This window comes from Pempheris klunzingeri, chromosome 24 (assembly GCF_042242105.1).
Source record: "Pempheris klunzingeri isolate RE-2024b chromosome 24, fPemKlu1.hap1, whole genome shotgun sequence".
Classification (NCBI taxonomy): Eukaryota; Metazoa; Chordata; class Actinopteri; order Acropomatiformes; family Pempheridae; genus Pempheris; species Pempheris klunzingeri.
In genome coordinates, this window is record NC_092035.1 from 1,443,361 (window position 1) to 1,463,177 (window position 19,817).

At 45.5% G+C, this 19,817-nt stretch overlaps 2 protein-coding genes across 2 annotated transcripts; both read right to left on the reverse strand.

Moving 5' to 3' along the window:
* Positions 1 to 1,572: 1,572 nt before the first annotated feature.
* cyp27a2 (cytochrome P450 family 27 subfamily A member 2) lies at positions 1,573 to 6,714 on the reverse strand. The gene is made up of 9 exons (XM_070855493.1): positions 6,437 to 6,714; positions 5,922 to 6,112; positions 5,519 to 5,718; positions 5,240 to 5,437; positions 4,991 to 5,154; positions 3,892 to 4,058; positions 2,455 to 2,536; positions 2,159 to 2,377; positions 1,573 to 1,864 (listed from the first exon to the last, which is right to left on the reverse strand). The coding sequence occupies exons 1-9, from the start codon at positions 6,695 to 6,697 to the stop codon at positions 1,745 to 1,747; spliced, it is 1,602 nt and encodes a 533-aa protein (XP_070711594.1). The 5' UTR covers positions 6,698 to 6,714; the 3' UTR covers positions 1,573 to 1,744.
* Positions 6,715 to 12,739: 6,025 nt separating this feature from the next.
* On the reverse strand, positions 12,740 to 19,718 carry map3k2 (mitogen-activated protein kinase kinase kinase 2). Its single transcript, XM_070855478.1, has 17 exons — positions 19,393 to 19,718; positions 17,637 to 17,709; positions 17,029 to 17,147; positions 16,611 to 16,651; positions 16,423 to 16,522; positions 16,203 to 16,316; positions 15,729 to 15,825; positions 15,483 to 15,613; positions 15,215 to 15,294; positions 14,887 to 14,951; positions 14,651 to 14,743; positions 14,303 to 14,542; positions 14,069 to 14,217; positions 13,851 to 13,982; positions 13,507 to 13,636; positions 13,232 to 13,409; positions 12,740 to 12,959 (listed from the first exon to the last, which is right to left on the reverse strand). The coding sequence occupies exons 2-17, from the start codon at positions 17,689 to 17,691 to the stop codon at positions 12,740 to 12,742; spliced, it is 1,944 nt and encodes a 647-aa protein (XP_070711579.1). The 5' UTR covers positions 17,692 to 17,709; positions 19,393 to 19,718.
* Between the last annotated feature and the right edge of the window lie 99 nt (positions 19,719 to 19,817).

Here is a 19,817-nt window from a genome sequence, read left to right on the forward strand (position 1 = left end):
CACCTGCATGGTGCGTTCAGGTGTATTTCTACTCACAGGTATTTTTCCGTGCACCAGCACCACAGTGAAAAGGACTAAATGTGCAAAAAGGAAAATAAAAGTCAAAGTTTTGAGCTTGTAATCTTTTGCAGCGCTCAACGTGCTCACGCAGAGCGACGTCAAGCTGCTCAAAATTACGTCCACAGGAAGTGGGGTTGCGTAACCTTCAGAATAAAGGTGGCACACATGTGGGAGCAGTCTGGTGGTACAGGAAGTGTAAATAAAAGTAGAAATACTCAATTTTATTCAAGTAAAAGATCAAAATGTACTTAGTATCAAAGGTACTCGTGATGCAGCATGATTTCAGAATAACACTAAATGATTTAATTATTATTATTTATGCATTAATGTCAATCAGGAGCTCATTTTAATGACTATAAGATATAGATGAAGGCATTTTTATCCATAACAATACATCATAATGATTATACTCTTTCTTTTTAATCTCTAAAGCTGTCGAATAAATGTACTGAAGAAAACAGTCCAATATCTCCCTCTTGGGTGTGTGTAAATCAGAAATACTCAAAGACAGGAGGCCTACAAGTACCTGAACGTTACTTGAGTAAATGTGTTTAATTGTGTGTGTGGAAACACGGGAAAGAAATGAGTGGAAAAGATCTAGAGGAGACGGACTGGTTATAAATCATCCCCTAACATTTGCTGATTTGTGTGGTGAATATATGGAATTTGTCTCCTTTTATTAATAAATTCAAATTACTTTCTGCCTGATATGTAAATGAAGTGAGGTGTTACTCATGTTTTACTAACAAGAAACTGAATTTCAGAACATTTTCCACTGTTATTATGTTAAAAGTTATTATTTTCTATTTCTCTGGGACTGCAGAGATGAGACCTTGTGAAAATATACGTTTATTTGTGTAATTATATCTCAACACTAGAAACTCATTCTAACCTTAGCTTTAGCTTTCTATGCACACACAGTCGTTCTTAAATCACTATTTTGTGTTAAAATACAGTTGTTTAGAGCTTAAAGCTTCCATCCAGCCTCCTAAAGCAGAGTAAGCATTAAAATCTGAGGAACAAAAGTGAACAGAGGACAAATTCAAAGCAAAGAAAAGCATAAAAACAATCAGAGTTGGCTGGTATCATGTGGTCACAGGGTGGTTTTCCTCCTGGTGGTCAGAGGGGGGCAGTGAGCACCCAGAGGACCTGAACACACTCTCTACACGCCTCGTTTAAACTTCAGGCAAGATACAGAGCAGCTAAAGAGGATTATTGAATCACAAGCTGGTAATAAACTGTGTGTGGAAAGTCCAGTCAGCAGCAGACTTCCTCTCTCCAGGGTCTAATATGTCATATTTCACTTCTTTTAACAGGAACTTCCCACTTTTCTGTGAGCAAATCGACAGAACAAGTGTGAAGTTGCCTCAAATTAACACATCATTCAATCAAACGATTGATCTGTCTGCATCATATATGATACATCATATATTCACACGTGTTTCTGTTATTCACATTTCATTGGTAATGAATACGACGTACTGAGATCTGAAAAATAAACAGAGAGAATGATTTAAGCAGACGAGCTTCTTTCCTTTAATTTGGTCCCTCATAAGTAGTTTGTTGCATGAGTGGAAGACAGATGTCCTGGTCTCAGCTCCTGCACACCAGGCTTCATTCACCTCTGTTTAACCTCAGTGAAGTGGGAGCGTGTCTCTGCTACACCTGTGCTGTGGCGCCGTCTTCATCGGGCTCTGGGCAGGAAGCGCAGGTTGATGGGCTTCCCGGGGACGAGCAGGGTTCGAGTTTTAGGCTCCACGAGCGGTGCGCCGTCCTCGGGCTGGACCTCGTAGTGCTGCATCAGCTGCAGGACGACACCGACGGATCACTGTGAACGCTGCCACTGCTCAAGAAACTTTATTCTGTTTGATATTTGATGATGAGTCATGTTTCAGTCTTCATGTTCTTCCAAACCTAAAACCTTTGGTGCATCACCTTCACCACAGAGGTCAAGATATCTCCAAAAGTTTGCAGATTTCAATTAAAGTCAAAGGTTTTTGGTGCTGTTTTTGCCTGGAAGGTTGAAGAAATATCTGAATCTACATAGAAAAACCCTTCGATGTGCCATTTGAGGGATAAGAGAAGAAAAGAAACTCACCCTGGACAGAGCAAAGTACATCTCCATCTCCGCCACCCTCTTGCCCACACAGGCTCGCACCCCGACACCGAAGGGGATGAAGCTGTATGGGTGATGCTGGTAGAAGCAGGGGCCGCCGGGCGCCTCGGCTCGGAGCCACCGCTCCGGGACGAAGCGCTCGGCGTCCACAAACTCGGCCTCATCGTGGGTGACGGCATAATGACACAGGTGGAACTGAGTCTGGAAGGAAGAGCCGTTGGATTACTAACAGCTGAGCAAAGCGCTGAATATGTGAAACCTGAAGCGTCACATCCCACCTTCTTTGGGAACCAGTAGTCGTCCACGATCACCTCGCTCTCCGAGATGAAGCGTCCGTTTCCAGGGACGACAGGATAAAGGCTGGAGGAGAAGGGCACAGAGGGGAGGACGTGACCCGGAGCACGCACTCATGCTGTTCACCTGTTTCCTCTTTGGCTTCGTGACTGCTGCTCCAGATGACAGAGATAACGACTGATGTGGGTTTGGCTCCCGACCGGACGCACCGGTCAGGCCGAACACACTCCAGTTAAAGTATTCAATGAGCACAAAGCATTTAAAGTTAAGTCTCTATACTTTAGGTAAAAGCAGCTCCTTAAGTTATGACCATAAAGCTGATTTGATGATTTAAAACACGGTCGAGTCGAGTCAACATTTAGTTTAGAGTCTAAAAGGGACTATTTTATTATAGTATAATATAATAATATATATTTTATTCAGAAATGTGAATTTAAACAACTTTTCCTCAATAACATTCTAAATTATTTTCTGTCCGTGTCCTCATGTGTCGTCTTATATTTATATTCTTTAATCACGGCTACATGAGCTCCACAAACAAGACCCACAGGTTTTACCTCCGACAGACAAACAGGTAAAACTCTGCTGAGAAAGTCTCTGTGTTCAAAGTCCACTTTTCCTTTAGCCTTTTATTTTGTCTCTGTAAAAGAGCTGTTCATCTAAATAAACAACTCTTTTAAATGTGGACACCTGGATGTTTTTCAGTTCCAGTTAAAGGGAGATCTAGAGTCCAGCCACATAGTTTAACCCTGAGATTGTAATATACAGTGATGCCAGATGGACTTATTAATATAATAATTTCACAATTCTACATGTGCAAACTCGGCCTGACTGATGAATGGAGGCTTTGTAATCCGGACTGAGTGGATATTCATGTGCACAGTTGCATAAGATGATATTGTGAAAGCCCCAAACCTTGTTCTCCTGAGCCAGAGCCAGAGGAAAACTGTCCAGGAAGCTGGTGCATTCAGGGACCGACATTCCTGAACTGTCTCTCAGTGGCAGCATGAGGATATTAGAGACCTTTAACGTGCAAAGAATCTGAAAATCCTCCTCACGCTTGCAGGCTTTGAGCTCACTGGGGCAGGAACAGGATCCAGCAGCTTCTCCAAGCAGTTATCTGACTACAGTAAACCCAGTTTCTGGAGCTTGTTGGACGTTTTTTATGTTTTCTTATCCTGAGAGAACTTCATGTTCTGTTCTGTTTACAATAAGATAAGAGGGAAAGACTAACCCAGCTGTGATTACCACACAAGACCAGCAGCATTTATGTGTGTTTGAGGTTATTCTGGATGTCAGTGGACTGATTTAGCACGGGAGGAAGAATAATATAGAAAAAATACAACGGAAATTATAAATAATTGGATAACTGGGTACTTTGAAGAGCTTCTTTATCTTCCATCGTTAGATTGTTAGCTCACCGTAACGTCTCCTTGATGACGGCCTTCAGGTAGGGCATCCTGCTCAGGTCAGCCACGGTCGGCTCCCGTCCCTGTGGACACACAGAGTCCACCTCGCCGTGCAGGCGATCCTGAGCCCTGCGGTCCTTCGCCAGGCGGTACAGGGCCCACGACAGTGTGTTGGAGGTCTGAGGACAGAGGACGGAGATCAGAAGGCAATAATAATAGTAATATCTTTATTTATAGAGCAACAAAATGCTGTTTTACATAAACAACAAACCCCCAAAAGAACAGCTCACATTTAACAGCAGTAACGTCAGAATAATAGATTTCCTAACAACAAGAGCCTGAAGTCCTGCAGACTCTCACAGGACACTCAGCTGAGCTGTGCAGCAGGTTCAGAGTGTTTTCCATCTGAAGAGGTTTGATTTGCTCTGACAGAGGAAAGAGATGCTGCTTAAAAAACCCTTAAAATTTCCCTCCACCAAACTCCAGCCAAATATTTTTTAAGATATTTTGCAATCACGGAATAACAAATACAAAGATCGGACCGGTCGTATCAGGGAGTCACACCCCGTCGACTTCAGACGTTACAGCCAAGATAAACACAAACATCCAACGTGCAGCTAAAACAGCCGACAAGCCTCAACCTCACGAGGGAATGCAGCCAGACGAGCTCTGCCTTCGCCCGGACGCACTGAAACCAGCCTGTGCTCCATTTCTGCTTTTGATTCCCTCGGGCCAAAGTGCACAGACTTCAGGCTGAGCAGCTTCAGGGAGTTAAATTCCTTAATAAATCTGTTCCCTGCCGACACAAACACAGTGAGTACAACAGGTGACGGCTGTTTTTACACCTTTACTCCTACAACAGCTCAGAGAAACAACTGATCGAAGTCCACACCTCTACATCTGTGTGCACGATCATTTGGGACAAAGCTCACAGATTTTAGCTTCAGCTCCTTCAGTCAGAACTTGTGCAGTTGAGTTAAATGACCCAAACAACACAAGGTCCAAGCAAACTATCAGGTTTCAGGGAGGAGAGAAGAACTGAGACCGGTCCTGCACATGAAACCACAGATGGACAGAAGAGAGGATGTTCCTGCAGCAGTGACCTTCTCACCGTGTCCACTCCTCCCAGCAGCAGCTCAGTGATGCTGGTGTAGATCTCTGCTCTGCTCAGCTTGTCAGAGGACAGCAGGTAGGTCAGGTACATGCCCTCCGCCGACTCGCCGCGGCTCACCTGAGCTTCAATTTCAGCAACTCTCCGGTCGATGAGGGTCTGAGCTGCACACAGAAACCCAAACTGTTTACAGAGTCCAGACTTGGAGCTCCAGACGGCCTGACTTTTCCCTGTGGTGGTTTCTTTTACCGACGTCACAGAGGTCGTCCCACGCCTGAACGAAGCGCCTCCAGAAGGGGAGGACGGAGCGGCTCCAGCGAGGGAAGAGGACCACGGTCTCCGACAGCGTCAGCATGTCGTTGGCGGCGCGGATGAAGCGCAGTGTGTCGTGGGGAATCTCCTCCAGCAGGCAGCCCAGCCGGGTCTCAAACAAGATGGCGGAGGTACCTGCAGGAGGTGAGACGAGGTTTAAAAGAATCAAAAGCTGCCGCCCGCTAACGTCGACCTGCAGTGTCACTGAATTCCCACCTTCAAATCCAAACTTGTAGAGCTCAGCGGCGAGATCTGGGACTGTGGCTCCATCCTGACTGAGCTGTCGGAGGCGCTCGATGCGTTGCAGCAGGTCTCCGACCACCTGGTGGATGACGGGGGCGAAGGTCGACACTTCCTGCAGCTTCAGCATCTTGGGGTTCAGGGCGCTGCGGATTCTGTACCACGCTGGTCCAGTGCTGGAAAGGAAAAGAGTGTTAGAGGTTCTCCAAGGGCTCCGTGATGGAGCCCTGAGGAACTCCTTCACAGTGGGTTCATAAGACCAGAAGCCTGAACTTTCTTAGATTCTTTCAGGGATCATTTAAGGATCTTTTACACTTAAGAAACGTTGAGCTACAGAAGTTTAAACTTGATGGAACTCTTCGATACTGTCTCCACTCACTCCACGTGCAGACCGTAGGCCTGCCCTCTCAGGTCCCGGTACTCCTTCCAGTGAGGCAGCTCGGCTCGGACCGGGTATCGGCCCTCCTGGCGGATCACCTGAGCTATGAGGTCAGGACTCGCCACATTGACGATGTCAAAAGGGCCGAACCTGGAGCGCCAGATGGGCCCATAAAGACTCTTCTGCACATCCTGGAGAACAAATAAAGTAAATTCACAATATGAACCACTTCTTTAAATCAGAATAACCGCTGAGTAAAACTTCTGGACACTTGTAGGTTGTTGTGAACAAAGTTAATCCACCTGAAAAGATGATTTTACACCACCACTGGAACCTCACATTACAATTTAGGATTAAATTATCACCTTAATACAATAACAATGACCCACTAGAAGTTATACAGAACAAATTTAATTCACTGCTGAAGGCTGAGCTCATCTTCTGAGGCTGCTGTAGTGAAGCAGGCCAGTCTGCACTGGAGTTATTTCTAACTGAAGAAGAAGTGGTGATGATACCTGCAGCAGGTGGCTCTTGTCCGCAAACCCTTTGACAAACAGCCAGTACAGCGTGGTGGACAAACTGGGCCCCGGCAGGTCATCGATGCTCCGCAGTTTGCGCTCCTCAGACGCCGCCTGGACGTTCAGGTGTCTTCTGGCCGCAGCAGCAGCAGCAGATCCGCCGCGTCGGAGCTCCGGACCGGACCGAGCCGCCAACAGAGCCCCGGAGCGGAGCGCAGAGGGCCGCAGAGTCCAAGCTGCAGCCGCCGGAGAGCCCATGGAGAGAGCTGGGTGTGACGGAGGAGACAGACTGTGTGTGTTGATCACTTTTCCAACAGAGGATTGTTGTCCAAGACCTCCTGCAGGGAAGCTCCGGTACTGCAGAAACTGTCAGCGAGATCAGTTCATTTCAGACATGATGGCAGGAAATGAACATCATGTCTTCGGTCTGACATCTGCACATGACAGCATCCTAACAAAACATGTGTCTCATCCAGTGTGCAGGAAGTGCATTCATACAAATAAAACCTACAAATAAAATAACTAAAATAACTAATGAATCCTGCTCTAAGCTTGGAAACACGTGTGAACATTCACATGTATATTTGTACACTGTGAATACTTTGTTCCTGTCCTGCTTATGTTGCCTGAAGTAAAGAAAAGAGGGATTATATTTTCCTCTGTGATCTGTCAGCTTTGTCTTCCAGTTCAATCAAGGTATCCATCAACTCGAAGTTAAAAGGTTTTATTTTGAAAGTGTATAAAGGAAGTAGTACTAAGCTACTGTGTGTTTAATAAGTACAACAAAACCTAAACTTTGTTTAATAAATATAAACAAAAAAAACAAAAGCATGTAGTCCCCTCAGAAACAAGTAGATTTTATTTATAGTCTAACATTTGAAAACATCCTCTTTATTTCAGTATTGATTAAACATCTGTGGGATAATAATCATCTTTCTCCCAGAAAATATATCAGGAATAGTTTTGTTTTCCAGTTTGAAAGAAGATAAATCAGGAGGTGACGTCAGTTGTTGTTGTTGTTAGAGAGCACAGCTCTATTTCTTCTTCCTCTTTTGTTATTGTAATTGATTATATTCTTCTTCTTCATGCTGATTTATTTTTGTCTATTTGTATTTATTGTGGGTGACTTTTGTCACGAACCAACAGACAGCATCAATAATCAATATGGAACACCTCCATCAGTATGTAACTACAATATGGCTTTTATTTTGAAATCTTCAACCGGAAGCATTGATCGCATGTAGTTCGTCTAACTTTACATTAGAGTCGCTGTAGTTTCAAACTATGGCCACTAGATGGCGTCAAACACATTGATCTCAATAGGATATAACTTTAATCTCGCTTTTGGTTTGATTATTGTTCTAAAAAGAAGTGAAGTTACCAATAACCGTGCTTCAGTTTATCCGCGTGCTTCTGTGAGTTAGCTTAAAGTGTTAGCCGAAGCTAACGGAGGCTTTACGTTCCTCTGAAAAGAACCGTGTCCCAAGTGTTTCATCCGTTTCGTCCATCTACCGCAGTCTATCAGGAAATAAATTAAACAAGTTAAGAGGAGTCACGAGACTTCCGGTGAAGATATTCAACGTTGAAACGGAAATTGAACCACATTTTATTTCTGCAAACATAACCTTTATTTTGAATGTTTCAACCGGATGTTTTGCTCATATGTCAGTACGGCTAACTTTACACTCGTGCGGTTGTAGTTACCAACTGTGACCACATGATGGCGCCAAACACCACGTTTTGACTATAACGTCGCTTAAAGTGCTGATTCTGTTTCGATTATCGGCAGCAAATTAGCGCCTGACGTTCAGTTTAAACGTCACTTATAGTTTATTTTTTTTATTAAAATAATAAATCAAGCTCCGTCTGTGTTTATACTCAAATATTAACTCCACAGTAAAACTCTGAAACTGTAGATTAAACCTGTAAAAACACACGGAGTTATAAATTATGTACCGGAAGACCGTGTAGTCACGTGACACAGCGAAGAGTAAAGACGGACATAATCTGCCATATTCATACTTCCGGTAAAGACCTTAAAAAAAAAAATAAAAGCTTCAAAATAGTATAAAAATGTATTTTTATTTTCTTTAGTTTATATAAAGGTTATGACATAAAAACATCTTTGCAGTGCTTTTAGTGTTTTGAACTTGTATATTAAATTTTCTTTGCAACCATTTGCATTTATGGATGTAAGATGTTGCACTAAAAACATAATTTATGTTTTTTCCCCCATTTTTAAAAAGTTATGTTGTGTGAATGAGTGGCTCTAAAAAAGATTTATCTTCGTAACACACTCACAAAAAATTCAAGTAGCAACTTAATGTGAAATAAATATCTTTTATTTTGTCATCGTCATAGTCATTGTTGTAATTATGAACACAGAGCTGTCGCAATACTCCAGAATTTTGCCAAAAAACAGCAACCATTCAACGGCACCGCTGCGTCTCTCAGGACCCAACCATGCATAAAATCTCCCATTTAAAAAAAAGTAAAATAAAAAATATATATTAAAAAATTATGCGTACCACTGATATACAGATCTGATATAAACAGGCGTATTGGTCACAAACCAATTAGAATTATAAACATGGCTTCTTTTACAATACACAGAGACCAAACATGTGGGATATAAGTGGACTTTTCTTTTTTTAAAAAAGGGTACATTTTCATTTTATACATTTGTACATGATTTTTTTTCTCATTTCTTGTTATTATTTTTAATGTTCTCAACCCCTACAGTCAGAATGCTCAAGGCATTTCGGGCGCAGTGTCCAAAAAGCACAAAAATTGCAGTAAATGCACGTTTACAAACACACACACACACACTCTGTCTCTCACACACACACACACACACACCCAGGAGTGGCAGCAGTGGCTTTAGACACTAAAGAGAGAACTACAGGTGTATCTTGGCATTTGCAGGCGACAAAAACTGGTACCGAAGAGTTTAATCTGCGGTGGTGAATGAGGCCATTTGACGGTTAAAAAAAAATAAAAAGACATTACATTCATGTAGAGTCATTACCAACACACACACACACACACACACACACCTGCTCACAATCACACTTGTGTAAAAATAAAAAATAGTCTTTAAAATGTGCAAAGAAAAGGTCGCTGAACCGAGCTGCACGAGCAACAGCCGATGAGGGATCGTGAGAGAGCATCAGTGAATCTTCCATAGTGCATAACGGGCGTGCGAACCACGGTTTACCAGTGCAGGCGGCTCTTAAACCCGATCTCCATCTGTACCAGACAGTTTACTGCGGGCCGCCTCAGACTCGGCACACGAGCTCCCGTGACGCCAGGCCGAGTCACAGAGGGAGAGAATCTACCATGAAGTTTAGTTTTTCTGTAGCACGCATCGAGTCGGAGATGAATAAATAAAAGCTTCGGCGAGCCGGACAATGCGGAGAAGTTTCCACAACCTGCGTGGATCAGACTATGGCGGATAATCAACCACAGACGAGTTCATTGATAAGTGCCTTCAGAGAAATGACGAAGCCGGGCGAGTCTTTAGTAACTTCAGCCGACACGTCGGGTCATTTCTTCACTACTAGTTTGGTATAAACTAAAGATTTAACAGGACTGGACTCAACCCAAGTGCTTTATTTCATATCAGAGTTCATTACTCATTAATTATTAAAAACATTCTCCATTCTGGCTGAGCAGAGACTCTCAGGAGCTGCTCTCAGATCAGTTACATCGTACTAGATCTCTTTGGGAAACCTATCTAACAAGAGAAATACCCACATTGTATATTCTGCTGAGCTTAGTGGATTATTATTCTTCATGCTTTGACTAGAGAACCACAAACGTACCAAACCCTGAAGCTCACAAACTGCTGTACCGTTACATCCTCTTTCATCCAACGGGGCAGACAACGAAATACACCTCACATGAACTCTCGCTACTGATGATCTTCAGTGCGCGTCACGTCCGAAGCTCTCCAGAGGGTCTGGAGGAGCTGAACTAAGTGCAGAGTGCATGCTGGGTAGCTGAGGGGGGGTCTGGGATGTTTGGAGCGTACCCAACCTGCCGACAAATCACAACAACAACGAATAAACTAGCTGAAATATCCAGCAACGCTTTAGGGGTCTTTGTTCCGGTAAAACATCACTGATTGCACCTTTAATAAGCTGCCTGGTGCCTGGACAACCTCAAAATGACCAAAATGTGAGTGGACTTTGGTTTGTTACTGATCGTTTCATTAATTACGTGTCGCTGGTTGTAGAAACTCCTGCTGTCCGCTGTGCACAGCCGGTTTGCGGCCTACTGGTGCATAGTTATGGAGCCGGTGTGATGAACGACGCCGATGTATCACGTGACCAACGCGGACGCTGTGGAAGCTCGGCCCGGCGGGACACGCTTTGGCTAAAGTGACGAGTTGACTTGGATGCATTTGATTTGGCAAAAGCAGCGACTGCAGCACCGACTGTTGTTGAAGGTACGAAGCTGTGAGATACTGTAAACGTCTTTAGGTGTGACTCTGATCTGTAGGAGTGCATGTGGGGGCAACAGGAGTTCTCCCACGTGGGGGCAACAGGAGTTCTCCCACGTGGGGGCAACAGGAGTTCTCCCACGTGGGGGCACAGCGACGCCTCGGTGGGAAACACAAGAAGGTGGCGACTGCAGCAGCGAAGCAAAAAGCAGAAAATGTACCGTTGGTTCATGATGAGCAGCTGGATAAATCGCTCTACAAGTCCTTCGTTTGTTTGTTTAGTTTGAAATGAAAGCGACGACAGCAGGACAGCGTCATGCGGCCAAACCTCTGGCCGATCAGCTGTGAGCTTCTTGCCTCCTCAAACACGCCTCTCCTGCTTCCAGTGATCAGAGGCGTCATGGCAGAAGGGCTCTGGTGTCTCCTGCTCTCTGTTGAGCAGTGACACTAAAGTTCTTTAAAATATCTTTAATGCAGATGAATTTAATTTTTTTTGATGAATCTTCTGATTATTTTTATCTCTAGTAGATTTCTTCTGTAAGTAAAGTCCTTGCATGACTCCTGTCTACAGTATTTTACTGTATTTCTAGTGCTGCAGACGTCATGACTGGATTTGAATGTGAACGAGTTCATTACAAACTGAAATGAGACATTCTGCTCATTAACGGGAACATTTCTGGTCCGTGAGCTGCTAAAAGTTCTAGTGACGTACCGTTCATGTCTGCCATGACGGCCTCGACCGATCAGATCAGTGAACACTTCAGGAAGCAGAGGAGAAAAGGGCGTTTTCGAAGAGAAGTACCATCATCTGGACGCTGCTGCCGTCTCTGAAGCAGGACACGTTTTTCACACAGGAAGTCTGAAGTATATTTGGTTACCAGGCAGAGCGGATGAGCTGAGCTGGGATCAGGGTGCTCCCCGCTCCACCGGGAGTCTGTCAGAGAAGAAGGCAGAAACGGACACGTCACGGCTGAACTGAGATCAGCTGGATTTGGGCGATAACGGTGCGAAGGCAGTTAATCCGGGAGGCAAAACAACAGTGAGAAACCTTGTAGCTCGGCTAAGAACGGAGATCCATGAAGTCAAGACTCACTCCTACAGCGCGCTTAAAAAACAGAAAAGGCACACGGCAAAGAACGAAGATGAAGGAGGACGACGGGGGAGGGGGGGAGGGGGGGAGGCAGCTCACAGACAGGAAAGCAGACGGACCAAACATTTGGTCTGAGGGGAAAAGGCCGGCGAGTGGAAACCGTTTTCGGGGAGCGCTCTCTGCGTCTGGGATTTAGGTTCGTCTATAGCAGCGGGCCCAGCTCATCACCGTCACTCTGGGTTTTGGCAGGAGACTACATTCTGGGGTCGGGTCAGCGAGATGGGGGGGGGGGCAGGGCCACTCGAGAGTCATGCATCACCTCCTGCAGGTCCACAACACCGACACTGTCCCACTCCGAAGGGTTTGAAGAGAGAAACCGTACAAACATAAAAAAGGAGACGTTTTCAAAGAGTTGTTTTTCATCGCTTCAGGAGGAGCTGCTCCGCCCTCCGCCCTCCACCCTCCACCCTCCACCCTCCACCCTCCACCCTCCTGCTCGGACAAATTAAGGTGCAACTTGCGGAGAAAAATAAAATTAAAATTCATGTCCTCTATGGCAGTCTCATACAAACAGAGACAGGAGGAGCAGGGACGCGCCCCCTCCCCCCCCCGTGCCGACAAACCCCTCCTTCTTCCAGCCAGGTCCCACTGGTCCACTATCTCAGTGTGCAGGTGGAGGGGGCGGGGCCAGAGGCGGGGACGCCCCGTCAGGTAAGGCCGAATCTGGCGTTTCGGCAGGCAGGCGGGGACGAGGGGAGGGGGGGGGTTAATGTACAAAGATGTGCCTCAGTAGCTCATCGGCAGACGGCCGCTGCTTGGTCTCCACAAAGATCCGCTTGAGGAACTCCCGGCAGTGATCCGACACGTGGGCGGGCAGCACGGGGTTGGTGGGCTGCGTGGCGATCTTAAAGATGGCTGCCATGGCCTCAAACTCTGCCCAGGGGGGTCGCTGGGTGAGCATCTCCACCACGGTGCAGCCGACACTCCTGAGGGCAGAACACAGATGAGGAAGGACTCACTTTGTTTAAACTCACTCCGGCTGGCACTACGTTAGTTATTGACTCTCTACAGAGGAGCCAATAAACGTGGGCTTCCCACGGTGTTTTATTCATTGATTATTCCACTAACATCAGAAAAATAAACACTTCTGGAACATAAACCTCCCTGAAAAAGGAACTCTGTCGCTCTGCAAAAAGCCACAACACCCAGAAAACTGTTCATGTCGCTTTGGGAAACCCCAGAAGTCGTGTGGCCTCACCAGATGTCGGCCTTCCTGCCGTAGCCCTCTCCACTGATCACCTCCGGGCTCATCCAGTAGGGGGTGCCGGTCACAGACATGATGCCCGTTCCTGACAGACAGATGGTCTGCAGCCGCCGGCTGGCGCCGAAGTCCCCCAGCTTCACGTTACCCACCGAGTCACGGAGGATGTTGGCTCCTGAACGACGACGAGAAAGAGTCACCAGCTGCCTCTCTGAGTATCCTCCAACCTTTACCTGTCTTTCTAAAACAACAGTCCGCTGACCCCCCCTCACCTTTGATGTCTCTGTGGACGATCATGTTGCTGTGCAGGTACGACACCCCCTCCAGTATCTGTCGGGTGTAGCGGCGCGTCACGTTTTCCGTCAGCGCTCCGTACGACTTCAGCTGGTCCTTGATGGAGCCCTTCGAGCCACAAACGTTAAAAACAAAAGTAGTTTTTTACAACAATTTTGAAAGAAATTGTGTCTCTGGTTTTAAAAGACAACAGATCCTCTGACCTGGCAGCTACAGAAACCCAGAGCTTTGAAACTTCTGCTTTGGAACAACCGAGCAGCAAAGAGCAGGTGATCTATTTTACTCCTATTCTGATCTTTAGTTTAATACAATGAGCACTCACGCCAGGCATGTACTCCATGAAGATGGACAGCGTTCGCTCCATGGTGTCTCGCAGGCAGCCGTAGTACTGGACGATCCGCTCGTGGCACAAATTCTTCAGGAGCTGGATTTCACACTCTAACGCACTGACCTCCTAAAGGACAAACAGCGTTCAGCTTTGCCGCGCTGCCGTCTGTAATAAACAAACATTCCTACATGTGTAACTAACTACACTCTCACCTTGCTGGTTTCCGGACTCTCCGGGTCAAACTGGACCTGTTTGACCGCCAGTTCCCGTCCAGTATCTGCGTCGTAACAGAGAAAAACCCGTCCAAAGGCCCCCTGACCCAGGAGCTTCCCGAGCCGCCAGTTGGTGGGAGCCCGTGGAGCTGGACGACACATACGAACATCAGATTACTTTGCTGCTCGGTGCACCTCTCGCACCTTCAGCTGAGAAAACCCTAAACAACTCACAGCGGCTGGGCGGGCTGATGTCCATGACGGACAGAGTGGGAGCAGCGGTTGGGTTGGGGTTGGGTTCAATGTCGCTGCCCCTGCGCGGCCTCCTGGCGGGCCCCGGGGCCTCCTCCAGGTCGGGGGTGAAGACGCTGCTGCCGCTGCTGGTGCTGGGCGACTGCTCGGTCGGACTGAAGCTGACCGGCGAGCGGAAGCCGTGGACCTGCGTTCGCCGAGCCCGAGGGAAGGTCTTCCTCCCTGCCGAGCGGAGGAAGAGGAGGAGAATATCGTCTGAATCGTGCAGCTTTAGCACAAAGCAACAACATTCTATCTGCATTATACAGTTTTATTATCTTCATCACCCACCATCACTGTAATCCTGCAGGCCGAAGGGAATACCGTACCGCCGAGGGTACGTTCCACCTTTCCCCGACTTCTCAAACACTGGGATGTCATACTCTGGAGAGGAAGAGGAGGCAGATGAAGAACAACATGTATGAGGAAAAGGCTCAAAGGAGAAATCCAGCAGCTGCAGGTGGGCGGATGGAATTTAATGTGTTTTGACTTCAAGAAGAGTCTGTGGATCTGTTTTCAACATTTACCTGGAAAATCCTGGTGGTTGTCAGGGTAGCTCTGCGCTCGAGGCATCCTGGACTTCGGGTAGTCGCTGCACAACAATGGAAGCGAAAGCAAGAAACCACAACGAGTGTCATATTATAGGGATTCATTTGTCCACGTGTGTTGCATTAATGTTCCTGGTGTATGTCTAAAGTCCTGCCTGTGTGTCCGTGAAGCACATTGTCAAAGAAGAAACATACAGAAGAAACGTTTTTATCATTAAGATTAAATAGTTTTTAGAGTTATATGCATGTAGGAGCTTTATTACGTGGGGAAATAGAAGCAATCTAGGTTTGTGCAGGAGGTCCTGACCTGTCCAGTGGGCTGTCTAAAGAGGGACAACTTCCAGACGCCGAGTTTTCTGGACTGCTCATGGACAGTGGGTCCAACATCTGAGGAAAAGAAAGAAGCTCAGAGAGAGAAACTCCATATTTCACTTCTCGTATCAGCCGCCTAAAGCCCAAGAGGGACGTCTTTACACCTGTGCATGTTTTCATCTGTTTTTTTTAATCTTTGGTTTATAGACCGGTCTATAAAATGTCCATCCATGTTTCCCAGACCTCAAGGCGTGTGGCGTTACCTGGTCCATGCTCTCAGGGATGAACTCTCCCTCGCTGTTGATGCTGGTGAAGGAGCCGTTCCTCGCCACCTGCTGGAGCGCGTCGGGGATGTATCCTGGAGGAGGGGAGCTGCGGTCTGTCGAATGGGAGCCTGAGAGATGTTTATATTCATCATTAATGTCAATGAATGAAATAGCAGTGGAATGTGTAGCTGCGTCTCTGTTCACAATCAGTTGGCAGTAGTCTGACCATGAGGCATCATTCACCTATCAAAGCCAGCATGCTCTTCTTGTCAGCGACCCTGAATCCCGTGTTGTCCAGGTCCTCGTGGGACGGCAAGAGGTCCATATTGGAGGAGGAGTTCTGGAGGAACAGAGAAATTAAGGTATGAGGGTGTCACTACGCAGCAAGGAACTCAAGAACCTTGTTTTGTTGTTTTGAAACCCACCTTTCACCGGTTTGACTTCACACGCTGAAATAACAACTAACTCCAAATTCCCAAAGTCATGACTGTTTTGTTAAAGCTTACTGGCTGCGCTTTCTGTCTTTAAATAAGTCAGACACAAGCTCTTGCCTGGTTAGAAATATTAAAAACTTTCCTTATTGTGATACAAGACTAGATATCATCATGTAACATCCTTATTATAGAACACATCTTCACGGTCTGGTGGATTATTAGGATTAAAATCTCTACAGAGAAGCTCTTTCCTCGTGTTTCACTGCATGTGGGAGCTGCTTACCTGAGAGGACATCTGGAGCACCAGGAGGATCTTCAGGCTCTTCATGTGAACGCTGCGGTCCAGCAGCTCTACGGCCTTGTCCAGGTCGTCCTGAGTGGTCAGTGGAATCACCAGCTGCGAGAACAAAGACCTTTGGTGTAGATATCTTTATATTTCTTTAGATTTCATGCAAGAACAGTATTTAAAATGTGTTTGCCTGTAAATACTTTTAGCCTCATACCTCATTGTTTGTGTAGTGAAGGTCCATCGTCTGACCGAAAGCCACTTTAGCTTTCGCCCTCAGGTCGTCCAGCTTGACGGGTCGAGGGAACTGCAAGATCCTACAGTAGGAGAGAGGTCAGAGGTCAGGAGGGCACAGCTGGCGGTCTGCACTGACGAGTAAAGAGACGAGCCCAGTGGAAGCCTTACCTCTTCTCCCCTTTGAACTCAAACTTCACTCTGACGTCATTCTGTAGCAGAGACAGTCAATTAATGACAAAGGTGAGAAGTTATTTCTTTCACTCAGCACTGTTTGCCCCCTGGAGCTGATTTTCAAATTAATTTGGAGGAAATTACATTAAGATTTGTTCATATTTTAAAACAAAAAGCCATAATACATGAAATTAGATCAAAGAAATCATTCAAAACCAACATCAACTATATAAGAAGCATTCCTGTTTTCTAACAGGTCTGTTGTTTGATCAGTTTCACATTAAAAGCTCCCTCTTGCCTGAGAATCCTTTACGGTCAGAGACAGAAAAAATAATATTCAACCTACGTTATCTAATAAATGAGTCATAAGACGCATCGATGTTATTTAAAGTGTCGTTCTGCACGGAGTGGTTACCTGGTTCTTGGGCGAGGAGGCTTTAGGTTTGCCCAGGTCTGACAGGAACATGGCAGGACGGCTAGAGCGGTGCAGTTCGGCCAAGTCCTGCATGATAGAGTTCAGCGCCTCCTGCTCATCTAAGAGACACGAGATAAACAGTTTATTTAACAAATATCATTCAGAAAAACTGATCAAACAAAGGGTCCAGATGGACAAACATTACTGTGAATGAACAAAAACATCTTAGTGGAAATACAAAACACATAAAAAGGACAATAATATAAACTAGAATGGGAATAACAAGAGCATAACCACACACTTTCTGAGCATCAAGGTTAGTCTTCACAATAACAACCGTCATTGGCTTCATCTTAGTAGAACTGCAAAACATTATCTACATTTTAAGACCTAAAACATATGAAAACAACATGCTTTTATTTCTGCAGTAGTAACATATTATATGCTGCTTACACAGAAGTGCATAACACAAAGGATTACTGTGAGGCGAAGATGTCAAAGAAACATTATTCAGGGAGAAAACAACATTCCTTAGTTGTAGTTTTGACAAAAGACAGGATGGCTCGGTGCCAAACAGTAACACTATCTCAAAACACACACACACATACCCATCATCATGGCACGGCGATTGACCCAGGAGGCCAGGAAAGAGGATTCTCCCATCAAAGGGATTCCTTTCTCCTGCAACAGCAAAAGGACAACATAAATCCTGACATGCAGCTGATCAGGTCGAGCCTGAAGCTGCTGACTGATGGGCAGAACGGCGACTCTCTCCTGAGTGATGCAGGAAAAAATGATCACAATAAGCGGAAAACATTGCTCCAGAACTATTTTAAACACAACGTCTGTTTAAGCACGGCAAATTTATTTAGACTGAAGTTGTCTAATTGCTGTTTATTACACTGACTTGCATGGTAACATGTCTTCACTAACCAACACTCACAATGTACGCCAGATATGTTTAATGTCAAACGAGTGAGCGCGACTGCTTGACATCGATGCATCGCAATTTCTTTTAATCACGATAAACCCAGTTTATGAGATCCATGCAGCTAAAAATAAGTCTGATTAACAGCCCTGCAATAAAGCCTATCTTCATGAAGGTTACAACGTTCATGGTGATCTTGGATTGGATTACATTATACTGAGAGGTGTTTCTCATACGTTTCCTAATATTTTGTCCAACACACGTATGTAATTGAGGCATCAGTTTTAGCTGAGAGTGTCCAATACACTGGCAGACTCAGAGTATACGTGTATGTAACAGAGGATGTTTATCATTTTCTTTATTATAAATATCATTATTAGTTTTATAAACAGCATCAGAATGAGGACTATATATCATAGCTACTGCATTATATTATTGGGTTACTACAATTGCTGTTGAAGCTGGTAAACTACTTCATAAACATGTTATTTTATATTTGGTGATGTTTAGTGTGCAAAGTCTTAATCTGCAAAGTAACCAGGACATGCAGCTTTAAGTACTAACTGGTAATAAATCAATAATGGTTACTTGCAGACATCCCCGTGACATTGTATAAGAAACAGTAATCAATTAATGTATTCCCCATTGATTCTTCTGCACGACCATCACTAGCTGTCCTGATCTTTTTGCTCAATGGTGGTTATTGATGTGAATTCGAGATGTCACCGTGCAGCCTTACAGACAGAGGCTGACTACAGTGAGTCTGGACGGTCAAGATGGCCTCTGCTGATGAGGAGCAGACTGAATATTGCTGATGAGAGTCAATGATCTCCACTGATTGATCACCACTGATTGATTTCTTTCTGCAAGTGGCATTAAAATCTGGCAATTCCATCACGCTGATGGGAGTGAGCTGTGGTATTAACATTAGCTTAGCACTTGGCGTGTTTCTACCAAATAACCTTCTTTTGCAAACCACTGAGGCGAGCTGGCTGCCTCGATCCGATGTCACTGCTCGCAGCAAAGTTGACACCGACAGCACTGCCACTATTATGGCTCCCAGTGGCAGATAAATAGCTTTAAATTAACTTGCTAGCGTTGACGTTAGCCGACTAGCCCCGCAAGCTAAAATAGACTAACAACTGTTGCTAGCTCATGTGGCATCACGAGCTACGGCAAGATGGGTTTGATGAATGACATGGCATCTTGATATATGCACAAAACACGCAGTTAGCAACACAAATCCAGCTGATAAGAGAAGCTAAGTGGCTAATGCTAGCCGAGAGTTCCGTGTACAGCTAGCTGTCAGGCCAGGGAAGTTGTCAAGCTAAGCTAGTTAACTAGCCGCACTGCTAATCAAAGCTCTCCGTCAAAAACAACCGTTAAACGGACAAATGGCGAGTTTAAAACAAACGGGTTCGTCTTCATTGTCTTACCTGGTGGTTGGTTAGATATGTATTCACTTCCACATCCACAGGGCCGGTGACAGGAGCCCCGGGCCCCGCGGAGAGCCGCTGGAGGAAGCAGAAGTTTGGCAGTCCGCTCCCAACTTCACTCGAGTCCTGCTGGGCCACGACGACGAGGCCCGACGGCTGCCAGTTTATCCCGCTGGATGTTCCCAAGCAGAACAATGACAGGATAACGGCTCCCCCAACGGCGTTTATCCGCGTCTGTGCGGCAAGAAAACGGCAAAGTTAGTCGATAACTTTCATTTTGTTGCACTTTACAACCTGATTGACTGAAGCTTCGCTCGCTATTACCCTTCAGTTGTGTTAAGCTAACTGTAATCAACAAACGGATACCGGAAGTGGAGAGATTTAACTGACAAAATAAAATCACAAAACGCCTGGTTACATGATTT